The sequence below is a fragment of the Nothoprocta perdicaria genome, unplaced genomic scaffold (assembly GCF_003342845.1).
Source record: "Nothoprocta perdicaria isolate Ctin4 unplaced genomic scaffold, notPer1 scaffold_41, whole genome shotgun sequence".
Classification (NCBI taxonomy): domain Eukaryota; kingdom Metazoa; phylum Chordata; class Aves; order Tinamiformes; family Tinamidae; genus Nothoprocta; species Nothoprocta perdicaria.
This window is the reverse complement of record NW_020455655.1, coordinates 4,655,710-4,679,130: the sequence shown is the minus strand read 5'-3', so window position 1 is coordinate 4,679,130 and position 23,421 is coordinate 4,655,710. Positions and strand designations below refer to the sequence as shown.

General features: G+C 42.1%; 1 protein-coding gene across 2 annotated transcripts in view; it reads right to left on the bottom strand.

Moving 5' to 3' along the window:
• ADAMTSL3 (ADAMTS like 3) overlaps nucleotides 1-23,421 on the bottom strand; it is a 169,949-nt gene that overhangs the window by 120,959 nt on the left and 25,569 nt on the right. For both annotated transcript variants that reach the window (XM_026045667.1, XM_026045668.1), the window contains exon 3: nucleotides 22,525-22,644. In XM_026045667.1, coding sequence (XP_025901452.1) covers nucleotides 22,525-22,644 — 120 coding nt within the window. The remainder of the gene's footprint in view (nucleotides 1-22,524; nucleotides 22,645-23,421) is intronic.

The window sequence follows — 23,421 nt, the reverse complement described above, 5'->3', positions numbered from 1 at the left end:
ACAATTAGAGTACCATAGAAAAGAGAAATCAAGAAAAAGAGATGCCCTCCTGAGCAGCCCTTTCAGAGTGGCCAGATCCAGTTCAGGGACCCAAGAGATTCAGTTCAGGCACCCAAGGGACCAACAAAAGGCACCATATACATTTGGAAAAGCTGATAAGGCAGAGCGCAACTGAGTAAAAGATAAAGAATACGTTACTCTTTTCAGCCACATTAACGGCTTTTAGAACGCCTTAAAATTTAGATTGCCGTTGACCCTCGCGGCAATGGAAACCTCGCTCAGTCACGGAGCAGCAGCGACGCTGCCCCGCTCACGTCCCCGGACGGAGCTCGCGAGACGTTCGCAGCGCGGGGCACCGAGGTGCAGCAGCAGCGACGGGACCAGGGCTGCCTGCCCCAATAGAAGCCCTGTCTGCACTGGCATCTTTCCTTTTGTTATTTTATTTTCAGGTCTGAGGAAAGTTTTGGGGCTTTCTCTCAGAAAATACACAGTGTGAACAGTGACCTCTAAGCTTCTGTGCAGGCCTCCRGATTGAATCTTAGTGGTAAACCCAGCACATCTCCAAAGAGAAAAGCAGCATTTCCTTTTGCATTCTGCTTAGCCTGGGTCTGACCAGGGAGCAAAAACAACACAGAGGTTCTAGAGGCTCACAGGGCAGCTCAGTTAGCCCAGCAGGAGCCAGCCCCACTGCCGAAAGCACCAGTATCTCAGCAGGCCTGGCGAGCACTGCGAGCTGCTCTGCAGCTCCATCAGCCACAACTTCCATGAAGGCAACWAGAGATCATCGCAATGGAGTCTCCATTCCCTGAAGGCCTCTGCCTAAAGGGAACCTTAAATATACAAGTACTATTGCAATACTCATCGTCTGGCCTGTCTGCTTCCAGTTCCTTGCCTCAGGCCTTCCTGGGTTCTTCAAGAAACGTTTGCAGAGACTGATATCATTTCAGCCCTAAGACATTACTACAAGGATGTTCTATTCTTTGAGTTAGGTTCAGCCTTAATTTCTGCAGGCTMATATCTAATATCTCAGCCCAGTACAACCACTATTTGGCAAAACTCAGCTGCACAGATTTTTGAACTTGGAACGTTAGAAGCAGCTTATAATATTAAATTCAGAAAGAAAACCAAGCAGCAATGAAACAATATGGATGGTGCATATTTTCATGTAATATGCRAAACAATTTGCCTTTACCATAAAAGGGGCTTTGCATATAGCTCATATAAGCAAGTTGCATACAGCCGTATTCTCATATACGCTATATAGCCAACAGCAAATTCCCTGCAATCAGAGATGAGTCAAAGGAAAAACGCTGTCCAGAACCACGTGCCAACAGACGGCCGATTATACATCGGTCCCACCGGCCGCTTTGCAGCCAATTTAAAAGCCAGCAGCATCAGAGGCAGCCAGCGCAGCGGAGCAGGGCCAAGTCCGCACGGGAATGCGCTGTGCCATTAAGCACCGGGGATGCCACTGCGTCCCAATCCTGGTGAGGAAAATGCAGCACAGCATCCTGGCAAGGCTGCATGAGGAGTTACCGACACCTGCAGTGTCATCACGCCACTGCTCACGTATCAGAAAAGGTGCTTTGGGAGAGTTTTACTTCTAGTCTTTTTCTCCCTTCAAGAAATGGGTTTGCAGGGCTGCAATTTCAAAAGAATACGGTTTTCTGTGATGCTCCCTGCTTTTTCTTTGCTCCTATGAAGCTACATAATGTCATATATAAAAATAAAACCAGAATGAAAGCCAAGCACGTTTCAGCTCCGAGTTTGGAGCAGGCACCAGCCCTGCTTAGTGCCAGGCCTCCTGACAGGGAGGCTCGCGCGAGCCGGGGCCCAACAGCAGCCGGGGGCCCTTTCTTTGTGCAGTGAAGATGCATCGAGCTACAGACTTGCTGCATAGCGTGAAAAAATATGGAGCAAGAGGTTCCTTAGCCTTTCTTCTATCCTGTTACACACCTATGCCAGGGGTCTACTGGTCTATTATATCTGTGTCTGATGGGAACTGGCAGCCAGAGTCTGTTACAGATCTCTGTTAGTAAGGGTGTGCCTATTAACATACACGCTCTGTGAACCAAAAACTTTACTACATTTTTATACATCTGCAACTCTAAAGACACAGACTAACTATAAACTCTTCTCCAAAGGGAAGGATAAYGAGCAAACTTTAATGCCATAAACCAAAAATCAATTATATTCCCTCACCMTCGACCACAGATGGGGAAAAACATTAAAGGAGCAAAGGGTACTAGAGAGCCTTGGCAAATGGTAACTGGAGTACTTACTTACACACAACTACACACACTAAACAATTTTGTGTTTCAACTTAGCACTCTACAAATCGTAAAGACATCCTGATTCTGCCTGAAAACCCTTGTCTCTTAAGGTGATGGAAATCCCTGCTTCGTTCCCTTCCCCTCTTACAATAATCACTATTCRCTTTGAACCAGGGACCCCGGGGTGAGAAGATCTAAGCCATATCACCAACATGCAAGTCACCCCATGCTCTGCAAGAAGAGATCTTTTTCAGCAGTTAGATCCAAAACATTTTCTGTCTATTCTACCACCCCTTTGACAGGTACCACAGTATCTATATTTTAAAATATAGATTTTAAAAATGTCTTCACTGATTTCTCTTTGATGTAGTTTTATACRTGCCAGCACCACAGTTTTCTAAGCTCTGTAGTCAATATATGACTTTAGAAGAGAAATGGGGTTCACTCTCTTCCTCCTCACACTGTATTGCAGCAAATCCTGTCCATCCTGCTCACCGAGAAAATAGGTCACCTCTCTTCTTTAATCTAGACTCCAGCTGACTCTAAGGGCTTTTTTGGCTCTATTGAGAGGAGCAGCAACTAGAGAAGCACACGACTGTTAGATACGCAGTCRTATAGCTTTATGGTACTGCTTTATGGCTCTCCCTAGTCCCAGGGCAAGCTGTGCCCTGTGCAGTGCATTTCCACCCTGCTTGTGTTAATCTTGATTTCAGCACCTACTTGCACGGAGGGGCAGATAAGGGCATTCCATCTGCATGGAGCAAGAACCTAACCCCTCTCGGAGCATGTGGAGGTAACTGGACATAATCTGAAGTGGTCGGAAAGCAGAGTCACCATCTTTGTGCTCAGTGATCCACCTTTCCTTCCTCTTTCACTCCAAACTGCTTGGTATATCTGGTGCTATATAGAAAACAGCTCAATCACACATTTGCAGGAATATATTGCTCTGAAAAGAAGCCAGTGTTACAACCACAACACTACTCAGCGTACCACATTAAAGTAATTCTGCTATCRACCGTCTGCAGATCTCCCAGCAGTTATCACCATGTTCCTCAGCCTTCAGTTCTTTCCATTTATGAAGTCAGAAGAACAACAACTCTATTAGACATGTTGTTTAAGGAGATTTTGGCACCTTCATCAGTGGTTACGGTCCACATAACATGCATATTACTTAAAACTATTCAAACTGATGGTGTCACCCAGTAAAAACTATTCAAACGCTTCAAAAGCAGATTACACACCAGCTGCAATCTACCCTTTAAATATACATATAGTGAGAGACTGCTTCCAGAGTCGAAACGAGTTGAGAAACTTCAGCTGAGTACTACGAGTCCTTAACACAAGAAGCAAAGCCAAGCCCAGCACTCCATCTAACCTGGGCTGCTGGAGCAGAGCGCTGGTACCCACAGCACCTACCCGTTCCGCACAGCTGGGCCTTGCACGGGTATTTGAGAGCAGAACCAAAGGCCAAGCAGCAAACACCCGCCTGCACGAGGCCTCACACTCAACCACAGGTAGCCCCTGCACTAACCAGCGTTCCCGTGCGGTCCTGAAGACCCATCCCACACTCGGCAGCTCAGCAGAAGCTGCTCTAGAGCCACTTTCAGGGGACCCATCCTCAAAACACTGTGGTACCATCAGCCAACAAAGACCCAGTGCAACCACAAGCCGAATACCCAGAAGCAGACAAGGGCTTTAAGAGCTGCAAAGGCTGCAAATCCCATCAGCTGTGCTTAGCGAGCAGATGCAGGCCATTTCCCCCTGCATTTAAGGTGCCTTTCAGCTTGGCACCTTTGGCTCTACTAATCTTTCTCACACAAACTTTGCATATGCTTGTTGATGCATTGAAACCAATGGTTCAAACTCATTCGCTTCAAAGGCAAAAATTACTTCCTTCTAAATTCTGAAAGCATTGCATCATGTTGCTTATATAAATTCTCTTATAAATTCAAACATTAGCCCTGGCACAATCACAACATTTATATTTAAGTCCCTGTTCTCAGTCATAGCTTGTTCGTTCTGTTATTTCAGTAATGTTGTCCCAGTAAAAACTGACTTAACTCCCTCATAGTTCTCCTTGAACAAAAACTAACTATTAAAAGTTTATTTGATACGAGAGAATTGTATTATAAATCAAACCCAAGCCCCTCAGAGGGTGTTTTTGAGCAAACATATTAACAACGACTGCTCTTAAGTCAATTATTTTTCACTTTAAAATGAATCCAGACCATCTCAAGTGATAGCACTCTAAAATATTACAGAGACAATAAAAGAAATACTTGACCTAGAAATGAAACAGAGCAAYTGAATATACTGCTGCAAAGCTGCATTGAAAACAAGCCCAAAGGCTTCTCCATTAGCCCCATGCCCACAGTAAAAGCCTGTTGCTGTGAAGACACGGAGCGCTGGTAGCGAGACACGGTGGTCCCGAGCAGGCCTGTGGTAACTGCTAAGCTTGCAGGAAAGGAAGGACCCTCTGGAAGGTTTCCTACAGATCCACGGGTTGCCTTTCTAGATGTGCTGTAAGAGGTGCCCCCACCAAGATATCCTCTCAATACAAACAGTGAGATAATGCTGTGGAAGCAAGTTCCTGAACAGCATCTATGCTTCAGTGAAGCATTAGGTTGAATTTTATGAGACATTTAACCAAAGACAGGCATGTCTTCTTGAAAGGTTTTTGTCAGGTTTWTTGGAAGGCAAATAATACTCTGAATATCTGACATGTTAAACATTAGATTTTTCATCAGAAGGACAACAAGACAATTGGCAGACYAGTGCTGACACTTTTGGCACTGGAAATATGGATCAAAAGGAAAAACCACAGGAGAACAGCTACTGTTTCCTATCTTCCAGTAAGGGCTCCAAATGCATCTGAAAAGCACCTGAGCACATTGAAACCAACATTGAAACTAATGAGCACATTGAAAGCACCTGAATCCATTGAAACCAATGAACTGACACAGTTCAYTGAAAAAAATAATAATGAAAATGAGAATAAAAATAGCCAAAATATCCACTTCTAGTRATGTTGCTTTTGCCTTATGAATCAGACTTCTGCCATCTGGCCTGCGGTGACCTCCAGAAAGGCGCTTCACCAAGCGTGCTGCAGTAAGGGACGGGCAATACTAACCGTGCAGCACCACCCACCCCAGGATCACACAGCACTTTATAAAAACACTCTCYAATTAAGCAGGGGAGATGCGTATCAGCAACCCCTCCCCGGCCCCAGCCCTGCAGCGAGGCCAAGGCACAGGGAGCACAGGGCAGGCTGGAAACCTCCGCACTCTCCACACCGCCTACAATCCAGCCCCCGATTTCCTCTGCACCGAGGCAGGAGTGGGGCCATGTGGTGAGAAAGATCAGTGTGACACGCTGTGACACGCAGCGCTGCAGAGGGAGGCTGCACGAGGGACAGAGGGCACCTCCAGCCTCCATTTCTGAATGTCCTGGGCACAACCCAAAAACACATGAGGGTATCTCAAGAATAATTCTGGTTTAGGCCACTGATAGAGTCCTAACAGCTATGCAGTTTTTAAAGCCATCCATTTTATGGTTGGCAAAGTCTTATCTCAGTTCAGTCTTACCAGTGATTTCTTTTAAATGGAGCAAACACAGAACATCCTCAAACGACCTTAGCTCCAAAGCAAAGATTTCTAAATCTGTGTAAGAACGATCCCTTTTTCATCTGGAAAGCTCAAGTCTGCATATGCCAATTAGTTGAAGGCAATTAACAAACAATAAAAAGCAGGCATTTTTTGCAAATACATAATGTCACATTTTGACACAAAGAGTAAGAAAGTTATTTCATGATTTAAASGGAGACTGGCTGAAGTTAGTACCAAGTTTCCTATAATAAAATTCAAGTACTTTCAAGTGCAATAATTTTTAACCAAGTCTTTAAGYAGCAAGGCAAGTCAGACAAAAGGACTAAGGCAAAAAGAAGGAGCAGGTAGATACACTGTACTATCACACTTAACTGGAATTAAATTATGCATATTCTCACATGCCTTCCCCTTCTACTACCATTTTTGCCTCTTGTGTGGCCTTTAAAGAGCAAACAGAGTATTTGCCTGATCAGTAACCACAATCTTTAAACACCACGGCCAAGAATTTACCAATCAGGAGGTTCAGAAGTTGAGTTTTGTTAACATTTGCTATTCCAGACAAGTAATAAGAAAGAGTAAGTAATTGATACTTTCACTTGTCATACAAAAAACAAATGGCTTCAGGCAATTTTCATTTAAGAAAATACATCCTCTGGACAACACTTAAAACAGCAGGAACCACCTTAGTGCAAGCATATAAGCCTATAAAATTACAGTGCTATTGCCAAACCCACTTAAACAGTATCTGGATGCACATGCATTTCTATCYATTGGCAAAAACGTCTGCAAGTTTTCCTTAATCGCTGCACATCATCTAGGATATGTGGGACTAACTGGAAGGAATTTTATTTTTAACACAGAGGTATATAATTATAAAGGACGCTGAGAAAAAAGGTAATAACAAGGAACAAAATCTGAACAAGAATGCATGAACACTTTAGTAATAGAAAATAAAAACACCCCAAATCTCCCACTTCTGCATATTATTAAATATATTATTCATTATAACATATGAAGAAATGCACAAACTTGCTGAACTTTAAAGTACTGTTTTTTGTTTTTGTTTTTTTGTTTTTTTGCTGCCAATGTATTACACAGCCTAAACATGCACTCACAATCAACATGGGGAATGTCTTCCAGAGACGACAACTCTGGCATGGGCAACCACATCACAATCCTTTCTGTGAAGCCCTCCTGTCTCATCATGACACAAGTCCCTTTCTTTCCTCTGTCRATACTGCTGGGAGGCTGCTTCAGAATCGCAGTCACAGAACAGCTGGATGCTTTCCCTCCAGTTTCACAGGAAAATTTACATGAAGCCAATTCCACTTACTGCTGTGCCTAGAGCATCCTTAGATAATGCTGTTTTCTGGGCTCCATTTTCCTGACACACTGACACCACGACCCTTGTTCAGCAATACAAGGAAACCTGTTGCAGCACAAGGTCTCCACTGCCTGGACACCACAGTGACGAACTTCCTCTGCACCTGGTTTGTTCCAAACAGTTTTCTCTAGTAGATCTCGCCAGCACTGGCAAGTGGAGACAGGTTCCAGCTGGCCACATTTCCAGGTCACAACAGACATTTTCGCTGGTGGTCCCTACAATGCATTTCGTTCTATTATTCCCATCTGCAAGGTCATCCGATTATTACTCTATTGTTCTGATACTTGTCTGTGCTGACAGTTCCTCCCAACTTTATCTTATCACAAAATGCAATGAGTCCAACCTTATTTTATTTTTGTTCTAGTCATTAATGAGAACATTAARCAGCTGTGGTCCCACAGAGACTCTGCATAACCTCTCTCCAGGCCAGTATTCCCTTTTCRGCACAGCCTGTTACCCTCCTCCGGAGTTCCTTACTCACCCTTCCCATTTACACGCTAGGTTCCTTCTACTCCACACCATTTGCAGCATGGCCTATCATCAAAAGTCCAGATAAATGAGATTTTCTCTATTTGCCTTGTCTAGATAAAGAACTCTCAACTAAGTTGTGAAATGACTTGGGCTTGATCTTTTAGATAAGTTTCTTCGGTTTTCCATTTACCTTCCTTTTATTCATCATTCTTTTTTCACAGAGCATTCCCACGCCTTGTACACTTATTATCAGATAGACATGCTCAGAGTTTCCTGGCTCTTTCCCCTTTATATATTTCAGTATTACAAAAGCTATTCCCTAGCCATTCGGTACCACCCTTGTTTTGATGGATTTGTTAAAAATACCTACCCTCAGAGCTGTGACTTCATTTGTATTTCTTTGCAAGTTCCATGCAGATTTCTTATCAGATCTCCCTGAACTGACTGCTCTAAAGCTCTACCAGTTCCGCCTTCCACTTGAGTTACTACAATAATGATCACACCCTGATAACGTCCCACTTACTACTAATCTGTTCTATTCTGTAACATCACTTCTTTCCAATATATGCATTTCTTAATAAACAACACTTTCATTTCAGAGTAGTATTTTCTACACAGCCAAGTGCAATGAATAGCAAGGGGAATACATAAACTCTTCCCATCATTTACAGGCAAACTATTTTGATCCAGAAACACTGTATTCTTATTGTGCCATACAACATACTTACCAAAGAAGTCCTACAGGTAGTAACACGTGGAAGAGTAAAACTCTTCTATTCCTGGCACTAATATCTCATACCCACAGAATAATTCGTTATAAAACATCACATAAAATAGACTTTAATAGATAAGGTGTTGACAATAACCATAGGTTTCTTCTAGAAAGTCTACAGCTGTTATAACATGATTATTAAATTCCAGCCGAGAACTAAGCACATCCTTCATTTTCAGTCTGCAAGTACTCCTCCAACTAGGGCTACAGTATTTATATAAATAACTAATATCCACTCCATATGGTTTAACTTAATTCATATAATATCTTACTGCACAGATGATAGGGACAAGCAAGTTTGTTCAGCACTAGAAGCCCAGGATCACACCCCTAACACATACAAGCTTATGGAAACAGCTGTCTTAAAGCTGCTGGCCTTCTGCTTCCCAAGCCATTCTGAATTTCACTGGTATTTTTGTTTTAATCTGATCAACTTCCTTCAGTTTTAACAGTTAACATAAGATTATTACCAAAAAATCACAGTTGTGGTGGTAACAGATACGAAACATTAAAATAATATTTCATTTACGTAAATTCTAAATACCCCTTATTTAGAGTCTGGGAAAAGTGAACGCTAATTTGGACAGGACAGCAGAAGCCTCAAGAAAGGGACAAGCGCAGAGCACAACAGTGGGGCAGCAGCAAAGGCAGCGCAGGGCACAAGAGACTCTCTTCTCCCTCAAGAACCATCTTAAACCAGCTCCAGAAGCGAGTGGGATACAAGGCCATGTATGATCCTAGCCTCACCTTTAATGCAGAGTGCCCAAAGCAAACTAAGTGTCAAGTGACCAGAGCCAATTTCCAGCTGGCTCATGGATAGTCAAACAAGAATGCTATATAGCCAGTGACTAATCACCACTATGGTCCATTTACAGCTTGAATAAGTCTACGATGAAAGTAATGGATGTATCATGTTAGTTTGTATACTCAATAGATGAGGCAGAGCTGGAGGGAAGCAGAGAGCAGAGATGGTAGCTGCTAGARGAAGCTGAAGAGGAACCAACAGGCTCAGCCACTGGAGCCTCACTGTTTTCAGATTTTATGGATTTTATGCCTATCCCCAAACTCATACAGGGCACAGGAGAGAGGCATGAAGTGCTCTGCTAGATAGCAAGGACCTTTGCTATTTTCCTACATATAACAACTAAACCTTCTTGTTAGCATTACCACAAAGTAAATAACCTATGCTTGTTTCCTACCATACTAGGGCCTTAAGCTTCAGTTGCACTGCATATCCACATACCCACACAAGTTTATTACAGTTTTCTGCCGAGATCTCCACCACAGAGAGCATTAGTTACACTACTGTGCAGAGAAACCAGCTTTCCCTTCATCAGCTGCAGTCATTTCGGATCTGGCCTTCCTATCACCGAAGCTAAACTGCTACCAAAGCACAGCTGCAAAAGTCATCTCTCCTCCTTCTCCAGGTCCATCTCTTCCTAGATCACACTGGTCTCCTGCCAAGTCACATTCAAGTACCCTGTCTTCACCTACAAGATCTTGCCGAATAATAAATAACATAGAAATAACCACAATGTGCTGAGGAATTATCAAGAAAGGCTTATTTAAGGAAAAAACAAGASGCATACAGCCTCACAACTAGCTCTCCATTCCAGTTCCGAGAGCCTTTGCACACTACGYCACGCTCCCTTGCCTTGCTCCTGGGACCTGGAGACCGGCAGTGCAGCATCAGGGCCTCCCTCCTGCTCCAGCATCCTACAGGTAAGATGCAGAGTGGCGTGAGAGGACACAGTGCTGCAGAGCAGAGAGGATCACACGCAGGACAGCACAGCCCCACGCTGGGGATTTCACGGAGTCCCCCTGGCTGCACCCTGCACCACAGYGCGGACCCCGTCACAGAAGCCGAGTGCCTGACGCACAGGCTACGCGGTTCACAACCAAACACACAGAAACCCACCTTGCATCGGGCACAGCGGTAGCAGGGGGACTTGCACATGTGCTACCTGGCCTGCAAAGCTGCACGCKGCCAACACGAGGCATCACCCTCCAGCCTCACTTCTTGGCCTCGCACTGGCCACCTTCAGACCTTCCATGAGCAGGTGGATCCACAGAGCCCTAACTGCAGCTGTGCCGGGCTCGTCTAGCAACACATTCAGTTCCATTGTGGAGATTAGAGTCAAGGATAACTAAACCCCAAATTGTACAAAACGGGCCTTCAGAGACGTCAATCTCACGAGTAAGGTTCATCCAGCGCAAGTCCAGATTCCTCAGTGGTTTATGGTTCTGTAAAATCTTCACTGTACGAGACTGTGTATATTTAAAACCTGAAAAGGTAGCAGCTTAAGTTGTTTCTAGTCAGCTCATAAAAATCTGTCTTTAACACTTTTTTCCTTTAGAGAGAAAAAAAAGGGGCAAGAAGAAAGAGAGAAAGGGAATCCAGACATTCTATGCTTAGCATAAAGATAAGATTCTGGATATAAGACGAATATGACTTCACCCGGTATTTTGTAAAGCTTCAAAACAATACGAGATGAAAGTTTATACATAAGCATAAGGGAGCTGCCAAAATGAAAGTGAAAACCCAGCAAATTATATTTCAGACACCTTGACATATTATACACCACGCATGCTGTCAGCTTCACTGTCCTTTCCTTTGCTGTAGGCCGAATGCTCGAATACCAATCTTATTAAACTACAACTCTGCATTTATCCACTATATATAACATTCCAGATGTCGTACCAGCTGGGAACAGGCCCTTAGGCCATCTTTGGTTGATCTCTTAGTCGCTTTCCAGCTTTTGCCAGGCATTCATCCAAAAATATGAAGGAAAGTGCTAAAAACAGATGTCAGAGTTAATGTTTTTTTTCTTCATGGTAGGAAATACAGAAAACTTGCACCCTACACCTATTCTATGAAATATGAATGTTGTCAACAAAACGTAAGTTAATTTTAAACTAAATCACAAGGTGGCAAAGTTAATTCATACCTATTTTTCTGAGGACTGGTCGGCCTCCATCAGTTTGTTCTCTGAAAATATTACACAGGCATTTAGATGTTTTAAATCGAAGTTTTTCTAATGTCCTCAGTGCACAAAAATAGTTAAGACTCTCATTTAAGACGAGGAAAAAAAAGTGATCTTAAAATGTAAAGTAGCCTGGCTGCAATTCCTGATAGCTTTGTGACAATACTGAAATAAGGGGAATTATTAAACCAKGGCATTTCTGAGCTATAAGAAAGCACGACCTGTTGGCTCCATATTCCACAAGTGATTTTGGCTCTATGGGATCTGACAGGGAGACACTGGGTCTTCACAAGAGGTCCCCTCTCTTTGGGGTCTTCGGATAGCACAAGCTTGGAACGTCAGAGAGCAGAAGTGGAAACTAGACCTTGGTCCTGCCAACACTTCTGCACATGTGCATCTTTACTTAAGTGCATCGCTCRCTGACGTACGAGGGAGTCCTCACATGAATTAAGTTATGCACATGCATAAGTGTTTGGGCCTCAGACTGTACRGTTTGTGGGAGAGAGGTCATCTGCTCTGGCTGCTCCAGACAGCAGTCCAAGTGTCCTGTCCACACTCACCGAAATACGGACAAACATATGGAGAAACTATTTCCAGAAAGGTCTCATGGTGCTGCCAGCAAAACCTCTGTGCAGCGCAGGGCCTTGGTCCGTCGTATGGCAGAGTTCAGGGGACTGCTTAATTACAGCTGCATCCGAGGAGGACGATCCTCTGTTCTGAAACTCTAAAGACCCCTGGTTTTTAAAAGGAATTTGGTGAAGAGTCTTCATTATTAATGAAGTCACTTAGCTAGATAGAAAAAGGAGGACCACTGGTAAGAAATACTTGCGCTCGCTGTCCTTTTCCTCACGTTCATTAGAGTGCAAAGCTGAAAAAATGAGAAAAACAGACTATAACAGCCTCAGTACTGGAGCAGCAGGAGAAGAATGAACACTAACTGGCAAGTTCAAGGCAAAGTACAAAAATAGCTGCAGGAAGAACAAAACCTCCTTTTCAAGGGAGATGATTAAAAAGAGCAGGGCAAGCTTAGAACTTAGCCTGGTAGCTAAATAAGCCATATATTTAAGAGACAGTTTTGATTCACATATTAGAACACAATATTACCCCAATGCAAGGAGCCACCCCTGAAGCCCACCCTCTAAGGCAGTAAAGTTTCATGGTTTATTGTATATTTGAACATATTTTGCATTGTAATAAATTAGTAGCAGGGGAAAAAATATTCAAGCCAATATGTTGTATTTGTTGTAAATAAGATTAACGCATTGTATTGAACTTAAATTCATTTTTGCAAGCAGTTGAAGGGAGGTATTTCCTGCGATGTATTGATTTTGAGAGACATTACAAGACCCATCTGAAAGAGCAAGGGTTATTTCTCCAGATCTGTAGAACTTGGAACTATTAAGATTAGACAAAGAAAAACTATTGACCCAGATGCTAATAAATCCAGTAAACTGCATATTTTTAGCAAACATAGAATATGAGAGTGTATTAAACTATTTTGTGATGTGATGTTGAATGGAGCAAAAAACAGAATGGSAGATGAGATTTTCAAAACAAAATTGAGTCCTGAATCGCTGCTGGACTGCTGGTGTGGTAAGTGCATGAGACCCTCACTGTATCTGCCAGCAGTTGGTACAAGTCAACAAGATGTCACTGTGGAGCAYGTCCTTCCTACATCTCTTCAACACCAAATTTGAAACCACCACTGAAGGTGTGTCTCTACAGAGAGCAACGTGGCTACAGGGATGTTTGTGTTGATTATTTCAGTCTTCCAGTAACTTGAGTCTAATGCTCTGCACTATTTTCTATTTTTTCCTGGGCACATGACTCTGATATGCCTGAAATCAGGGACAAATTTCCTCTGCCAAAAAAAAAAAAAAAGAAAAAGAAAAAAAAGAAAAAAGCTTAATCCAAAGTCTATTGACTTTACCAGGATTTTTGGATCAAAGCCTAAATAATCAGGTAAAGGAGAACATATCATCTTGCACTTACAACTGCAACCATCTCCCAAGGGTTATTTTAAAAACTGCAAAAACACCCTAGTTCATACACTGGCATATTACTGCTAACTTGTCTTACCCATGTGCAAATACTCTAGTCTGCCATGAACCTGCAAATCAGTTAAAACAGCCCAAAAGAAAAAAAAAAAAAATTCTCCTAAGCAACATAAAACTGGTACATGGAACAAAGCTTATAACACCGATGTGCTAAAATGCTCTTATATAATGACAGGACAACTATGAAAATAAAAACAAGTTACTTGTAGTAACATCATAAAGCTAAATTCCACGTTCTCCAGTGGCAAGGGGTCAAGTCTAATAAATACTCCAAGACTATTAATAAGTTGACGGTGTTTTCCATCTCTGAGGTCTGTGATCGCTGCCTCTCTAGACAAGAGCTCAGCTTAACAGCTGCCTGACTATGGGAAAAGGTGGAGTGGGGGGGTGATGCGGAGAAGGAAAATTTGATTTTTCACTTTCTAAAATACTTTGGACTTACAATTCATATAGAGCGTGTAAGTGTGCTGAGGAGTAGCGTTAATGGAGCATTACCCTTTACCAAAGGGTGCACTGAGCACCCAAGGGAAGCACGGAATACCTCCAACCATTGCCTCAGCCTGCACCCAAGCAAAACTAACTTCTGATTTGCAGAAATGTCCACTGACATTGACAGAACATACCGAGTGCTGCACCCAAGCTTAAACACTTTGGCTGGGGTACTTATTGAAAGGCAGTGGTAGATAAGCAATATCTCTTGGGATGCAACACAAATCAAGTCAGTAAGTTGTGACATAAAACAGGGAGAAAAACAAAAAAAATCACTGAGCTTGCGTAACATGATGTAACACAAGTAACATGTTAAATTTTTCAGCCTTAATAAAAAATACCCTCCCCAGTTAGTCCCTGAGAGTCACAGTCATCCTCAGCACCCTTAAATGGAGGGCTGACRTGCCCCAGCACAGGCTGAGGGATGGAAGGCTACAGCCAGCCCCACGCCGGTGACGCACATGGCATGAGGCTGCTTTCCCTTCCTCTCGAAACCTGCATCCCCTCCTTTCTCCCAAACCCATTTGTAAATATTTGCCCTCGCAGGGTCTCACTCCGATCCTGACCCCAACGCTCTGCCCTTCTCGCCCACCCGACAACCCGCCTGGCCTCGCGGTTCCGCTCCCTGTGGTGACGGCGACACTTCCCTCTGCTCGGGCCCTTCCACCTCCTCCCTTTCCAGCTGTGCCCCCTGCGGCTCTCACGCTCCCCTGGTGCTTCCACACGGACAACTGCCTGGGAAGGAGGCACCAACAGAAACCTCCTCCTGCTCTCCCRGTCAGTGCAGCCAGACCATCGGGTTACCCGACAGAAACACACATCTGAACCCGACCACAGAAACTGTAGTTACGGGGACACAGAGACAGGCCCCTTATTTTGCCATTATCTCAACACCACGCTATTAACACGTGCTGCAAAGCCCAGTAAAGCTTGTTTCACGTCATGACCATTCAAATGCTTCAGATCATAGAGTATCACAACCTGTAACACACTCCAAACTCCAAAACCAGCAACTACAGTTGTCAATGATCCTCTCAACAACCTGTGTTTACTATTTTCATTAATACTACCAAATTTAGTAATTAACATATGCAATTTTCTTGCAGCAGAACAGCTTTTGAAGTCAGTCAGTGGAAATAAATCAGTCTTCCTGGCAATGCTGACAATTATTATTAAATGGTGTGAAGTGAAGTGASTGTTTGGAGCCATGAAGACCATGTTCTTTACTTGTCCCAGGGCTTATTCATTACGCAAGCGCTAACGATGCCCTGTGCTGTTTCCACRGCTTCTGAAAACAATGCCAAGCTGGGCAGCTTTTTCAGGAAACTTTTTGCCCAGCCTTCCACAGCAGCAGCCTATGAACTGGAAGACACTCCCGCAGTTTTAAGTATCTGTCTCCGCCAAGAAYGTCCTTGTGACGTCTGACAAACCTGTTCTCCACGCTGGGAAGGTCTGAAAAGATAACTAAGGGACACGAGGGATGTCATCCACCAGCTTTCCAGGGGTAGAGAGCATGTAAATTCCATTTAAATTACCCACTGCCTTGCAAAACAATAGATGATATCAGAAATACCTTTCATAGAATGATTAATTTTGATCAAGACGGCATTTTCCTCAGCATTTTCTCAGAGCCAACATAAACTGAAGAATTTTTATTTTTCCACTAATGCTTTCCATGTTTAACATGCTGCTAACAACAAGAAGCTGCTATGAAATCTCATGGGTCTTTAAATGTTATCTGTGGCAGGAGCAAAGCASCAAAAAAGAATTCTACTCCCTCCTTCTGAATAACTTACTAGCACAAGAAGGCCCTGATTTGTGCAAGCTTTGCAAAGCTTCTAAACAGCTTGAGAAACTTGCCCGTGCTACCGAAGAATTAGATATGAGCTGTTCTAGCCATGACCGAGAGCAGCAAAAACATGTTCTAAATGTTCTGGCATCACTTAGACTGTGTGAACAACCTGATTAATTCACCAACAGCGCTTTATCGGTCTAAAAGGTCCTCAGTTCTGGGCACAGTCTGAAGAACGGCTTTCCCCTCCCAGTTCCAARCATCATGTTTCCTACGGTACTTGGAACCTATCTTTGATTTAAAAGCTCTTCTCTCCTGTATCTCAATGAACTCTCATTGATAGATGAGAGCAGTGGTGCGTCAGAGGGTTTAAGCATGGGATCATTTCTGCTACTCCCAGACTGTCCAGAGGCTTAATTTAGAAGGCTGAAGTTGAGCCTTTATCATTGTCTAAATTCCTGGGTAAGTGCATGTGCCAGCYGCTGGGGATGCACCAGGAGCGTCAGGGGGAAATTCCCCTCCTACTGGCTCCATCTCTCACCATTTAATCATTGCTCTCCAGCAAAGAAAGGAAGTCAAATGAAGGTCTGGTCTGTATATTGATAATTCATTTCATCAGGTGTTTTGTTATTCATTCACTGGCAGAAGCAAGTTAAACATTTTACAGTAGAATATTTGTCCAGATACAGAATCTTCTGGYCGCTCAGAGAAAATAACAAATTGACAACTTCAGAACATAAAAACGGAACAAAATGAGTGAAAAAAATCCAGTCTATTATGGAAATCATGCAGGGCAAAGACTATGAAAATAAGGCATTTTAAGTTTGTTGTTTTGAGATAGACTRGTCTTTCAAGCCAAATAAAGATACAAATGTGCCCTCCCTCAAATACTTGTTCAAGAAGAAATCAAATCAACTATGTCAAGTTTTGTGTTTTAACAACTCAGTTGAATTCTCCCTCTTTAAAAAAAAAAGATCCCTGATTCATTTCTCACATCAGTCCCTACAAATCAGTATTTCCTCTAAGCAGAATCCCCTTTCTACCCAAGCCAATAGTCCCAGCAGTGCTGGGTCCAAGCTGCTCCCAGCCCCACTGTGAGCAGGCGCGTAGGGCAGAGCTTTATGCATCTCTGCAGAGCCTTTTGTCGGCATCTCAAGCAGCTTCTGTATTTGTCTGGCACCCAGGAGACCCAGGTCTTTGCCCAGTCTCCTGTCATTGCTGTGAAGTTCTTACAAAAGGTTAATACAGAGGCTGGTCGTGCTACCTGGGAGCCCCTGGCAGCTGGTGAAGCCAGTATTATCACAGCCACAGCAGGACTAAGCATCAGGCCAAGGAATTTTTCCACAGAATTCAGCAGGAATAGGATTACAGCCATATGTACTAGTCATAGAAGGTATTTAATCAAATTCCAAATAATAAGAAATGTGTTTTCTGTGCAAATTGTATTATAACAGATTCCCTCTAAAGGCGCTTACTTTACAAATAGCACAAGGACAAGCCTCTGGGTTTCAGCAAACAGGTTTACACAGAGCCCGTTGGCAGAGCAGGGACTAAAGCARTAATATGAACAAAACAAGAAACTCTGAAGTTCTTAGAATACAAAGAAAAAAAGCCTCTATGTACTGCGTGCAGGAATTTTAGTATTTTCTGTCAAATACAAATCCATAAGCTTAAATAGACAGTGCTTAAAGTGTCAGCTCCCATTCACTTTGCCAGCATACAAACACATTAGGAGCCTTCTGTTCACCACACACAACTCACCCTGCAGCGAAGGCACCGCGGAGCTGAGCGCGAGTTCATTCACACGAGCCACGTGCCCGCAGCACCCCACACGCAGGCTCAAAACAAGCCCAGACCCATGGGCTTAGGCAGCATAGTTCATGAAGGTAGTTTTGCCTGAAATCCTTTAATGGTTTCATTTGTTCTTAATCCCTGCTTCCCTCTTCCCTGCTTCCACTCCAAATCAGAAACACATTTCATTACTATGTTTAAATTGATTAAAAACAAAACAAAAAAAAACTTCAAAAACAGAGAAATCAGAATTAAGCCCTCTACATTGCTCCCTACCAAAAAAGTGTACAAAAAAGTATTGGGGAACATTTAATACCACTCAGTTAAATTTTCACCAACATGATAAATCATGAATTTCATCTTCACGCAGCCTTACCAACACAGGCCTTAACATGCTTTGAACATCTAAAATCTCATTTTAACTTCTGCAGGATTAGAAGGGATCCTGATCCTACAACTGTTACTCACATGAGTAATACCAGGTAAGACACTGGAGCTGCCTCAGGATTAACAAGGGATTGGTGCTGAATGTTCAGTTACTTTAACCTCAACATGTAGCACAGGGACAGRCAAGATCAGCGCCCTATTCAGGGGAATGTTTCTAACTGAGCAGTGAAAGGCAGGGAGATGCACATTTGGTGCTTGGACACTATGAGCTCTGCTGGTTTACGCACAGGATGGGCAAGGTGATCCTGGTGACCAACCAAGGTCACAAAAAGCATCTACTGGCAGGAGGTTGAAGAGCTGCTGCTACTGACAACCAGGCCAGGACTTACATGCAGCCCCACCAACGGCTTGGTGAGCAGTGCGAAAAGCAAGGGAAGAAAAAGGTGGAGAAACGGGAACACCATCTCCTCTAACACAGCAGCATCCATGGCAGGACTGGTCCACAGTGTATCCCAGTTTACTTTGCAAATCATGCAAGACTCACAGAATAACACAAATATTATTTACAGCCAGTAATATGTAGAGTGAAACATAGACTGCTGCTCTAAGTTTATTTATGGATCACGAAAGCAACGTAATATAGTTGGTTTGGAATTATATTTGAATAATGCATTGACACTGTCAAGCCCATGGTTTCACTGGAAAGAATGAGTCTAAACAACATGTATATGATCAAGGAACGCAAGCCCAGATTTCCTCAAGCYGTTTGATTAACTGTGACCAACATGTCTGCTAGACACAACCACAACAATGAAAATACAGAACAAGCCTACTGAACTTGCTTTCATTCTTTCAGTACAAAGACTACCCAACCCCAGCATTTCCTGGATTACTAGTCAATACAGTATCTTCCATTCTTATAAAAACTTACTTTTAATTTGCATATAGAAATGTAACAGGTTCTAAAAAAACTCCTTTCTGGCCATCTCCACAGTCATTCTTGAAGTCCTCCTTTAACCTTTTAAATTCCATCCTTCCTACCTCATTCCCCAAGGGCAAACCAGGACAGAGTATTTCTCCTCATGGAGGACACCACATTCATTTACTCTTCCAAGTTTGGCCTGCATTTTATTTTATGGTAGATTTGTTTCTGGCAAATCCAGAGGAAGGCTGGATATTGAAAGAACTGCACCAGCCTGTGTATAATAACTTGCACATCTAGTTGGAGACAGACTCATTGGCTTCCACCTTACCTAGCATATCTAAACACTCAAATTTGAAAGTGCAGATTTTCCTTATTTTAAGACTTTCTGGGTGGTTTTTCAAAATGCCAAAATTTACCACTTTCCTGACTGCATTTTTAATTTGTTTAGAAACACTCCGTTTTCTTTGCCAAGACAGGATCATTTAGAGCTAAATTTCTAATTCCTAAATCAGGGCTTTTTTATTAGTAAATTAGTAAGCATCATAAAACATAGAAGAAGCACAGTCAGCTAGAAAGCTAACCAGTGAAGCAAGCACTTTCTCTTCACAAAGAAGATCTTCTCTTTTCTAATTCCCTGCCTGCCCCCCAAGCGCTGTCTCCCCCGCCAGCCAAGGAGAGGTACTTCAAACGTTTCTTGCACAACCAAGTTCTCACTGCGGCCCTTGTTGGTGGTCCGTCATATGGAATGGTTTTAATACTTGGAAGCAATACCTTAAGTGTCAGAAAACAAGAACGTTTTATTTCTGCACGAAAGCTTTCCAGTACTACTAGCATGTTGGAAAAAAAATGCCTCATAGTAGATTAAGAGGTGGAAAGCCAAAAAAAAGAAAGAAAAAACACAACCCAGAAAGTAAACTACTCTTTATAGCAATGTTCAAGTCGTATCTCAAAGCAGAGGGAAGAGCTATTTAGGCATTTGCTAAAAACCTCATTCAGAATGATGGCAGAAGAGCAGCTTTTTCAGTCTTGAATTCCTAATGGCAAATGAAGTCTTTGACTACACATCAAAATCTATTTGGTACTAAGTTAGATTTAAATTACATTGACTCAGTAGAACTTTAGAAATGCAGTCTGCAGAGCACAGATGCTTGCCGAACAAGGCAGGAGCTATAACAAAATGCAGCACGTACACCTTGCCTTATGGAGCCCTCAGAAGTGTTTGCTTTGGCTTACTGGGTATTTTTTTCCYGAAAATACATGAGTAAATGCATCAAAATATTTTATCACCAACCAGAAACAAATTTCATCCAATCCATCCATTTCCATCCAGAAATCAGAGAAATACCTCAATAGATAAAGACRACAGTATCTAATCAGGCCCTGTAAAGTATCTTCTTCTATAATTGTAATAAATAAGGGAGGGAGAAGATATATTAGCTGAATTGAGACGCTATCCAGACAAAGATTTTCATAACCATGTAATTCCTCAGTACACACATAGCAACTCAGTATGTAAAGGGGGTTAGTGCAATTCTCTGCAAAAATGAGAGCTGAATTCTGCCAGATTAAACCAGTACAAAATGTACTATCTTACATGTACAGCATGAATCCATATGCAATTCTGTTGGGCTAGGACAGAGTACAGTGTGTTCCTGCTAACATTTATTTGTCTTCCATTTCTAATTGTAAGCTTGCCTTTTCAGATAGCAAATATTTTTGAATATTTAAGTAACAGCTAGTTCTATTTTACTGAGATTACTTACCAACAAAGGAATGAATGATCCTGATTAAACTGGCTCCCCACTTGAAAAATATCACACAGAACAGCCAAAGAAAACCCCTTTGAAACATTCCTGTGTTTGGACCATGTAAGGAAATTAATCCTGGATCACAACAATGATGCTAAATAAAAATTACACCCACTGTTCCACCAAACTGGAGGGTTTTGGGTGGTTTTTTTTTTTTTTTTCCTCTGGGACAATGAATGTTGCTAAAGGGAATGGACACACTGATATGGAAGGATCACTTTCCTTGCAAAGGTCTTGCCAAAAGATGTAGGTCATGACCAACTCTCTTCTCTCTCTCTGCCTCACTTCCCTCCATGTATATAATGAGCAGTATKATTTTCTCAACAGATTGGATTGACTGATCTCCTGTCTTGGAGATGAAACAAAACTCCTTGGTGGCAGGAAGGACAAGTACACAGAATTAAGTTTTATTTTGCTTTTAGTCAGCTATGCTATTCACATACTACAAATAATCTATTCGAAGTCTCATACTGTCCTCAGTTGCATACAATATATTGCTTTCTTCTCTAAATATTGCTCCATTCAATGGAAACTATTCTGATCAAAAGTGTGAAACCTTTATAAGCTTTTTCTGTGACTATCATTAAATGCTGCCTCAGTTGCARCTGCATTTTACAGATCTGCATGTTATTGCTTTCCCAGGTGCTTAGTCCAGAGGACATCTTACCTGAACACCTTTGCTATAGAAYAGTTAAGAGCCTATAGGGTAGCTAAAGTCTGAATTATCATTTGAACTGTATCCCAACAAATAACTTCTAGCTCATCATGTTGTCTAATCTCTCTTCTCCTCTCTTCTGTCTTCCCAAACAGATCCTCTGAGTCAGCTCTCTCCCCCTGCCTTTWCTTTCTTGTGAGCAGCTGATGAGCAAATTGTTTTTCCTCTTAGTAGCTACTACAAGCAGATAAAGTTGCCAGTCACTTTAGAGCTGCATCTTGTGACCRGAGGGCACGATTTGCTCCTCTCTCACTTCTACATGGATTGTTTCCTAACAATTTCCCTCCGCTTACCCTAAGAAATGCACTGTAAGTATCTATGAATGTAATTCAGACAGTTTTGATGTGGAGTTCAACTGACTTCTGGAACACATTGTGTTATGAGTAAATTTCCACAGCATGCAACATTTTTCCTAGTTTGCTTCAGATCCTTTGCCAAGATTAACAGCATTTCTTTCATGTTGCTTTCTTTACATTTATATCTATATTCCATGTTTAACATAATGCTTCTACGTTTCTGGAGAAAGCATTACAGATATTTAACGTTAAAATACATTATTTGTTGCTTTCTAAACACTCTGCTTCATCCATTATTGCACTTCATGTCTGTTTCTTTATAATTCACTCAGTCTCCCTTCTGAAGTATCCATGCATTAATGAAGTTTGCTAAACTTTCCACAAGATGGGAATTACCAGGATGTGACTTAATATAAATTTATATCCACAAAATAAAACTATCAGGATAACAGAAACAATTCACAGAAAGGATAACAACCTCAATTTAATTCTGCACAGTATTATCTATAAAGCTATTATTATATCATTAAAATATTGTTTCCTTCATCTCTATTACATCCTATTAAGATTTTCCATAGATGACTTTGGTCTATTATTTCTACAATTAAATGAATACTTTTTTTTTTTTTTTTATCATTCAGGTCACTACATTTTTGGTGCATCCTCAAAGGATAACAAGAAATTCATTTCTTATACTGTTTCATAAGACTTTCGTGCATCTCAGAGCCTCATAAATGTGATAATGCTCCATCGTGTTCATATGTGGCACACTGACCTGGTCATCGTAGCGGTACGTGAGGAATTGTTCCCCGGTTGTATCCTCAAGAAAACTCCCCTGCGGAGAAAGTGCAAACTCAGGCAAGAAGTAGGCACCTTGGGACTGCTCTGCTCTTGTCTGTAAAAGATTAAGAAAGATCAAATTGTAGCTACTACAAACACAAGTCAAAAACTTTGAAGACTCCATGCATATATTCATGACGATTAAAGTACATTTATGAACAAATAYGTGCTGTATTTTTAGGCAGAACATYTGGATACTTTTTTCYTCCYATACCTGTCTTGAAGATACACCAGATGCTCACAAAGGTTCAAAAAATAAGTGAGATGCATCAGTAGCAGAATAATCTATTAAACACAACAATGTTATTCCTTGGCCTATCAACAACCTCAGAAAGATAATCTGGGATACAAACTGAAAAAGTAGCATTAATCATACGCTTGCTTTATCCTTATGTAATTCATTAGTTACTGGTTACTGCTCACTGCAAATCATGAGTTGTGACTGAATGCAGCAGGGTTGCTTCTACAGGGAGACAAAAATTCACAGAATCAAAGAATGATCCAGGCTGGGAGATACTACTGTAGGTAGGAAGAAGTCACTGAAGGAAAGAACTCAGCAGAGCAGGGCTCTCWGAATATCAGGCAGCAGCCCCTGCTAGTTGAGCCATTCGCAGCTTAACGGAGTTTGAGAGTCAGGAGAGGAWGAATGGCCCATTTGGAGCTACAGAGGATCTAGGTCTGTCTCAGCYGGACTCAGTAGCTCCACCAGAGCTGTCAGACACCTGAGCTCTTGTGACATGAATGGATTCTACTAGAACRGTCCCAAAAGCAGGTGTGACCCCTCTATGGTGGATAAGCAGAGATTGAGCTCCATGCACATAACTTGATGAGT